The 8,747-nt window shown below is 40.7% G+C and overlaps 1 protein-coding gene across 3 annotated transcripts in view; it reads left to right on the forward strand.

The window, feature by feature from the left end:
* Window positions 1–8,185, forward strand: part of LOC137260924 (uncharacterized) — a 62,355-nt gene extending 54,170 nt beyond the window's left edge. For all 3 annotated transcript variants that reach the window (XM_067798478.1, XM_067798476.1, XM_067798477.1), the window contains exons 12-17: window positions 306–441; window positions 1,555–1,671; window positions 2,654–2,705; window positions 4,150–4,305; window positions 6,360–6,695; window positions 7,041–8,185. In XM_067798478.1, coding sequence (XP_067654579.1) covers window positions 306–441; window positions 1,555–1,671; window positions 2,654–2,705; window positions 4,150–4,305; window positions 6,360–6,695; window positions 7,041–7,309 — 1,066 coding nt within the window. In that variant the 3' untranslated portion in view covers window positions 7,310–8,185. The remainder of the gene's footprint in view (window positions 1–305; window positions 442–1,554; window positions 1,672–2,653; window positions 2,706–4,149; window positions 4,306–6,359; window positions 6,696–7,040) is intronic.
* The last annotated feature ends 562 nt before the right edge of the window (window positions 8,186–8,747 follow it).

Raw genomic sequence — 8,747 nt, forward strand, 5'->3', positions numbered from 1 at the left:
TCAATATTGTTTTCCGATTCATTGAAAAAAGGATGCAGTTCTTTGCCTGTCGTCAGAAGCAGCTAGCGGGAGTGGGTGGTCAGTCTCGCTAACTTGATTGGCATGTCATAACATCTCATATGTGTAGAACGATGCTGATGGTGTTTGACCACTTGATTGTCTTTTTCACTTTCGAAAATTTACAGACCGCCACCATAAAGCAGGAATATTGCTGAGTGCGGTCTTAAACCAATTCGTAACAGGAAAATCCGGTTAATTTATATTGGTACATGAAGCAGGACACTGACTCGCTGCTTTTATTTCAGGAACAAAACAGCATGTTTCATTAATTCCCTTCAGGTGTCTGGCATTCCCAACATCAGTGGGGAGATGCCTGGTCAGCTTCTACCCCCAGATGACCAGTGCACACAGCAATTCGGGAATTCCTCCTACCTCTGCAGAGTAAGACCATACAGATTTTAAAACTACCGTGCGGATGGTGTTTGCCCTTAAACGGCTAGTGAGCAAATGCTGTCTTGTGCTGAATTTAGCAATATATCCAGGTATTTTGAAGAATAATAATGGATTATATAACACCTAATTTCCATCACACAGTGATCAACGGCGCTACAATCACAATCCGGATATTACTAGAGATAACCCAAGCTGCCTGTCAGGCGCTGGAAGGTTAATAGACATATCCCACCGGGTGCCCATTTTCTGCTGGGTGTGCAAAGGCAATTTTCAACAATCTTCCTTGCATAAGGTGACCACATGTCTCACATAGGCTTCGTTGTGGGGCAGGATTGAAATCATAGAAACAAACACGGTCACCCATCCAATGACTGTCCGCTCTCAAGGTTGAGCTCTATGCACAGGACCACACACCTCACGACGATTCACGAGCAGTCGAGTGTTGGTCAAACATAGTACGAATCAATAACGCTTCTAAGCAATGTCCCTTGTAGCAATAGGAATCAATCTCGTCACTCTTTGTAACTATCAGGTCTTTACTCTGGTTACAACGAAGGACATAGTGTCAGGACCTGCAAAACCAAGGACCGGAATGAACAGTCATTGTTTCCCACTGATCGATGCTCAAAATGTTGACCACTGAATTATTGGTTGGTTTCAAAATGATAAACGACTGAGACCCAGGGGCAGTGGGCTAGCCTTGTGGTTAGAGCGTTCTTTCGTCACCCCGAAGACACGGGTTCGATTCCCCTCGTGGGTACAATATGTGAAGCCCATTCTGATGTCACTCGCCGCGTGATACTGCTAGGATATTGCTAAATGCCGTTTAAAACAGAACTCACTCACTCTGAGTCCCTCTGACATTCACCTGCGTCGGGTGTTAAACTGTTCAAAAGCGGCGCTACTCGCAACTCGGACACTGTGTTGTCGTCAAAATGAGGGTGAAAATGTCTGGCATGGGTAAACATGCACACGTTTCAATGTCAGTTTCATATTGGACAATAAAGAAATCTTAACATGGCAGAATAAACGGGTAAAATAATAACAGCACTTTTTTATTCATTTGTTGTGGTGTGTACACTGATGGTGAATGTTTTGCAGGGAGTGGATTTCGACGTCACCAATATCATTTGTCGTGCCATGTTCTGCTACATACCTTCGACAGATAAATGTCAGATGCTGACGGCTGCCAGGGGCACGACATGCGGAAACAAGAAGGTAGGTTACTGGATTGACAAGGAAACAAGAAGGTTACTGGCTTGACAGGAAGCAAGAAGGTAGGTTACCGGCTCGATAGGGAACAAGAGGGATAGATTACTGGCTTGATAGGGAAAGAAGAAGGTAGGTTACCGACCTGACAGGGAAACAAGAAGGTAGGTTACCGGCTTGACAGGAAACAAGAAGGAAGGTCACTGGCTTGGTGGGGAAAGAAGAAGGTTACTGGCTTGACAAGGAAACAAGAAGGTAGGTTACTGACTTGACAGGGAAACAAGAAGGCGGGTTACCAGAAAATTAATACATGTACCTATGAACATGAAGCTGGGTTACTTGTTGCCAGGGAAATAACTTGCTTTAACACGAAGAACAATATACGAGAAAAAAGAGGTAGGTTACTGAATGCAGGGGAAAGACATCCGGCAACAAGAAATGAGGTACTGGTTGCCAAGGGGAACAAAAAGTTAGGTTACATCCGGGGAACAACATCCGTTGACCACAAGCTGCGATGGGTACTTGAACAATCAAATATCGATTTATGATGAGTTTGCCTCCGGGCAATTATCATTTTAATCCTATTAGAAATAATAGAGTGATGTGTACAACACTTGTTTTCTGTTAAACACGACTGTCTCCACTATAATAATGTCTACTTTTCTAGATTTTGATAATTTCACATCCAATCTGATATACCTGTTCACTGGATGTTGAAGTGGGTGCCCTTGTAGACAAACCGCCTAGATGAAGCATTCTTGAGAGCCCCGTAAAACACTCCCATCTGTCCTACATATTTCACCGAATACAATAGCCTTACTTCGCCTACAGGTATGACTAGATTTTCGTTGATGTTGGTTGAGACCGTAGGTACTCCCAAACTCTTATCCTCTCCACAAAGGTAAAGCTGAAGTCACTTGGAGCTTCCTTGCGTCATGTTAATCTTTGTACAAGCTCTTGCACACGTTCATTCTCTGCCTTCCTGTTTCAGTGGTGCCTTAACGGGGACTGCCTAGCAAGTAACAGTGCACCTGTGGCTGACGGTAATACACCTGCAATACTTTTCCTTTGTAGACCAAAATATCATCATAAGTTTGAGATAGCTTCATATGTTCTGGACATCCTGTTGCTTCCTGGTGGCTAAGTAATGACCACAGTCTGTTTCTAATTACTAATACATAGTATTATAATGACTAGTGTCCAATGGCTTCGACCTCAAGGTTCTTATGAGTGATGCAGTGTGTTGGACACTAATGTCAAAGTGGCATATATATCCTAGACCACTGACATCCAGGTCCCATCAGAGAAATATCGTGTTATGATCAATGTCCTTTGACCTTGATAACATGAAAATTGCATCATTATAAATGTCCTTTGGCCTTGATATCTAGGTCCCAGCAGATGAATATCAAATTATGACCAGTGTCCATTGGCCTTGATATCTAGGTCCCAGCAGATGAATATCAAATTATGACCAGTGTCCATTGGCCTTGATATCTAGGTCCCAGCAGATGAATATCAAATTATGACCAGTGTCCATTGGCCTTGATATCTAGGTCCCAGCAGATGAATATCAAATTATGACCAGTGTCCATTGGCCTTGATATCTAGGTCCCAGCAGATGAATATCAAATTATGACCAGTGTCCATTGGCCTTGATATCTAGGTCCCAGCAGATGAATATCAAATTATGACCAGTGTCCATTGGCCTTGATATCTAGGTCCCAGCAGATGAATATCAAATTATGACCAGTGTCCATTGGCCTTGATATCTAGGTCCCAGCAGATGAATATCAAATTATGACCAGTGTCCATAGGCCTTGATATCTAGGTCCCAGCAGATGAATATCAAATTATGACCAGTGTCCATTGGCCTTGATATCTAGGTCCCAGCAGATGAATATCAAATTATGACCAGTGTCCATTGGCCTTGATATCTAGGTCCCAGCAGATGAATATCAAATTATGACCAGTGTCCATTGTCCTTGATATCTAGGTCCCAGCAGATGAATATCAAATTATGACCAGTGTCCATTGTCCTTGATATCTAGGTCCCAGCAGATGAAAATCAAATCATGATCAATATCAAATTACCAAAACGTCCAATGGCGTTGACAGCAAGGTTCTAATAGATGAGGATGTTTGTTCGTGTTTTCAGTTATAAAGGTCTGTAAGATATTATTGTTTGCGAGCGTTATATTGAATTTGCAAAGATAATAAAAAACATCCAAGCAGCTTGTTGAATATTTGAGGTTCACCAAAGCCTAACCACGAGGTAGTGTACTAAATCAGTTAGTGTTACACATGAAACATGTCTTCCCGAATGTAAATTCGTTAAAAGGATTATAATGTGGACATTAGCAAATATATATCATTTTTGTAAGTAACCACGAGGTAGTAACAGTATTATTCATATTTGTCATCGATTGTGAGTCTGTACTGTTTAAACCGTGAAGTCATATCTCACTATCCCTTTCTGTGTTACAGACTCGTGCCCTCATGGCGATCAACCCTATGTCCGTAGAACGAACGGAAATAGCCTTTGTAACGAGAGTATCGCCAATCAGCCCGGGCTATGCTACGGCAGCGATTGGAACAGCACATGTTGCAGTTCCTGCAAGAGCGCGTGTCAAGGAAAAGCAGGTGAATGAGAAACCGGACATGACTTCTCCAACTCCTTATTCACATACTACAAACACGTACACAATATGGCATGCTGGACGGTGCACCAACTGAGACCACACTTTATTCGTTTCAAACAGAATATGAATATGTAATTTGAGACGGTTTATACCCGGACTGTCGACAACAACGAACAATCCGTCCAAATTATTGCACAGTTCATGGTATGTGCCCCCAGATGACTCACCTATTCTACCGGGACGCCAGCCTGGACATGTCTTACCCACGGTGTCACGCATCGGTCCCTAACATGACACGAGAATGAAACATTCAGTATAGAATACATACATGTATACAGGCAGTGTATATATCAACACATAGAAATCTCATAATATAACACGACAAATCAAAACTGACCGCTGGTGCACCGTAGCTGAGAATGGCCTATTTCAATTTTCCCTCCCTTTTATGCCTATCAGAGCGCCCTCACACCCATAACATTACTTCCCTTTGTTGTATCTTCCGACGCTAAGAGAAGGAAATTTCATTCTAATTCGTCCCTCAAACGAAATAAATTATATATAGCTATGACAAACCGTTGTGACAATACTGATACAACTGGTGTTTGTGTTCGTTAATATTGATGGAATCTTAACTACGAACGTGGTTAGTGTATTTATATAGCACAGGCCGTAGTTAAGAAGATTCAGAGCACGATAATATATACCCCGTGACAAAAACACATTTAGATGTCTACGTCTTCTATCTTGTATATTTATTACATTTATATTTTGAATATTTTATAGTTTTATTTGTGTGCGTGTGTTGTGTGTGTGTGTGTAAATAGGTGTGTGTTGGCAAAATAATTTTGTGAGTTAACAAAAAAAACAAAAAAAAACAAACACACAACAGAAATCCAACAGAAAGAGTGAGTGAATTAGTTTTACGCCGCTTTTAGCAATATCACAGCAGGGGACACCGGCATGAAGAACAGTGTATAACATGTAATGATTTTGTAAAATAATTAATATTCGTATACACAATATGTTGTAATCAGGGTCACAATGTTGTAGTAATGGCAAAGGGTTAGTGATGGTTCGTGACATTGATACGAGTATCCAAGTTGGTTTTTTACTCGATTTGTAAACGTTCGTCATTGACAGCTTACAAAGACTGAAAATTAAAAACATTGTATTTATTGTGTGAACTAAATGTGCAGCAATACATAAACATACAGAATCAGGCCCATTCACATAATGTAATGCCTGAAATAAACAGATGTAATTCAACACATTATATTTTAGCGCCGGTCAACTATAATCTCTAAGGGAAGGGAGGTAACTCTGCGCAACCTGCCTGACTTCAGTTGTGTTGGCAGTCTTCCACTGTTGTCATCCTAGACAAATTTTTCTTTGACAAATCCTACAAATCTTTACATATAAAATATCATTTATACATGATATAATGTGTATACATATATTATGTATAATTTACATGACATTTCAGACAAACTAAATGCTAAACCAAACAAAAAAAGTTGCATTTTAAACCAGAGATACATTTCAAATATATTTCTGGCTGTATAGATGTGTATTCAAATTAATGATGGGAAGCTAGGAAAATATTACAAACCTCTGAATGCAATGATACAATATAATTCCTGAATTTGTTTAAAAAATGCTTTACAATCTCTTAAAAAAGGTAAGGATTGTATGATTGAAAACAATGGGAAGTATATCGCTCAATGTTGTTATTATGATTACTGAATGTCTTGAGAATAGAGGACCACTGGCACTTCCTTATGATTTTAGTTGTTTGTTCAGCAGTCGCTCTTGACAGATGAATTAATAGTCTGCAGTGGTTTTATCTGTCTGGTGGTCATCACAAGTCTAACAAGTACTGAGTTGATATAGACGTGTATTGGGTGGTTTGTGTATTGGGTGTCATCGGTTCTCGAGAGTGTGGATAAGCATTGATTTGAATGTCTACATTATGTTTAGACATCGATGGCATAATAGTGAGTCTCAAAACAAGATTCATGTAAACATGTCTGTCACGCTGTCCGTTATACACAGGTTGTGAGTGTGGAGACCGAGTAGGCGGCTGCCAGCTTCAGTATTGTGGAGCATACAATGAAAGTGATCGACAAGCGTGTTGCAAGACCTGTGACGGCTATACGGCTTCAACCACTTCCACCACTACTACCGCTACCACCACGACATCCCCAACAACGACTGTAACCACTACACCGACTATCACGTATCCATCCACTTGTACTGATGTGCCGAGCTTTGGAGGTCGCACGTGTGCAGTGCACGTGCAGGATGTGGGTCGACAGTCCTGTTATGACACCCATGTCTCGCGGTCTTGCTGCAAGAGTTGTGATAACAAAAAAGTGTCCCAAACTACTGGTGAGCCCATTCATCCTTTTAACTCTCTACTATCGCATTACATGCCAAATACGTCCCATATATACGTCAACAAGTCAACAAAACACACATTACCACTGAAAGTAAGATATACAACAAGGCCGCTGCTGATGTAAAGGATATATTCCTGCCGCGTAATATATAATCCAACAGAGGTGTGTCGAATTTCCAGTTGTCTCGAAACTCGGGTAAATCGAAGTAATAGGTTGTATCACTTTTCATGTAATGGTGTTTTACTGTATGTATGTATGTATGTATGTATGTATGTATGTATGTATGTATGTATGTATGTATGTATGTATGTATGTATGTATTTTTCTGTTCCAGGTTGTGAATGGGGTGACCTCTCCCCCGCCTCATGTTATATGCTGTCGTTCTTCCCGATAGGGTCTATTTGTCCCATGAACTCGATCTTGACTAAATACTGCTGCCATTCCTGCCAGAAGCTACAGCAGGCAGTGGATCTTACTCTGACACCTACCACCCCAGTACCAAGTAGCTCTTTACAAGCATCTCCTGCGTCCTGGCTGCTTGTGGTCTGTGGTCTCTGTAACATACTCAAACTAATTAGCGGAAATTTCGGATCTTCGGCGTGACGAACGAACACCTTAAACACCACGCTACCCCGCCGCACTGCTCGCCATACTGACTGGATTCAAGCAACATGATGCGGGTCATGGTACCCCAACTGATTAGTGCTCATGATGTCAATCACTGGATTAGTGATTAGATATTGTATACTGTGATCAAAGCTACAATTTTGATTAGTTAGCCAGGGGTGGTATTCATAAAGAAACTAAGATTTTTCCTAAGTCCAAACTTAATTTTTTTAAAACTGACTTAGCTAAGTCTGGGATACCTAACACTCGGTCATGATCTTAATGTTTGAAATGAAGCGTTGTATAATGTAATCTGTGTATATGGAGAAGCGTGGCTGTTTCCTTGCTACAAAGTGACCTAAAACACCATTCAATCATTCTGCTGTACTCAATATAGAGTGCAGTGTAGGACCCTACCATAGTGCAATACTTGCTCGTGTTTGTTTATGTATATAGATGTTGACTTATCAGTTTTGGTACTTGTTTATATTGATGTTATATTATTTCACTCAATCATGAGCCAAAGTGGCTGAGTGAGTGAGATTAGTTTTACGCCGCTGTTAGCAATATCACGGCAGGGGACACAAGAAATGGGCTTCACACATTCTGTCCGTGCGGGGAATTTAACCATTGGGATACCCCGTGAAGCTCAAATCACCATTAGCTTGAAATAACCCATTTGAAAAACAACTGGAACAACCGGTCAAAATACTTGTTCATAGTTTCAACATGATTTTTTAAAACGTTGATTTATGTTTATTTATTGCACATTTCAATCAGACAATAATCATTTGGGTTTGTTTATTTATTGTTAGTCTGGTATTATGATTAAGGATACACTTGGAATTTGGAATAAAATTGTTTTCCTTTAAATAGAGTTCTGGGTTGTTGTTCACTCAGATAGCTGTTACGGACTGTCACTACACTGTGTATGTCGGTCGTATGTGGTTTGGTCTCGTAGAGATCCGGGTTAATTAGAACTGGTTTTCAGTTAAGGCTCCTTCACACTCATTTCGAATTGAAAGGAATCAATCAGAATGATCCAGAAGAACATATTTCCAAAATCTGAAAAGCCTTCGAGAGAGAATGTCAAAATATACAATTCTTTTTCAAGCTTTGTAAGAATGCGACTCCCGAAAGCTATCTGGCGTTGCAGTGTCAGGTGGTCACGTCTTAAGCGATTCGGCGGTGTTCTGATGACGCCAGGGCTCATTAGAAGAATATTAGGAACGTTGTGACTGCATTCGGGGTGTATTTGAGATACATTCGAACTGTCTTCCAATCGAAACATTCCGATACGCTGGATGAATATTTTAGCATTTTAGCATATTTTTTACATTCCGACTCATTCGAGGCGCATTCGTGACATCCTGACATTTTGAAGTGGCTTGTCTTTTCTATTCTCCCTCGAATATGGTCAGAATACTTGGGGTAC

This window comes from Haliotis asinina, chromosome 14, assembly GCF_037392515.1.
Source record: "Haliotis asinina isolate JCU_RB_2024 chromosome 14, JCU_Hal_asi_v2, whole genome shotgun sequence".
Classification (NCBI taxonomy): Eukaryota; Metazoa; Mollusca; class Gastropoda; order Lepetellida; family Haliotidae; genus Haliotis; species Haliotis asinina.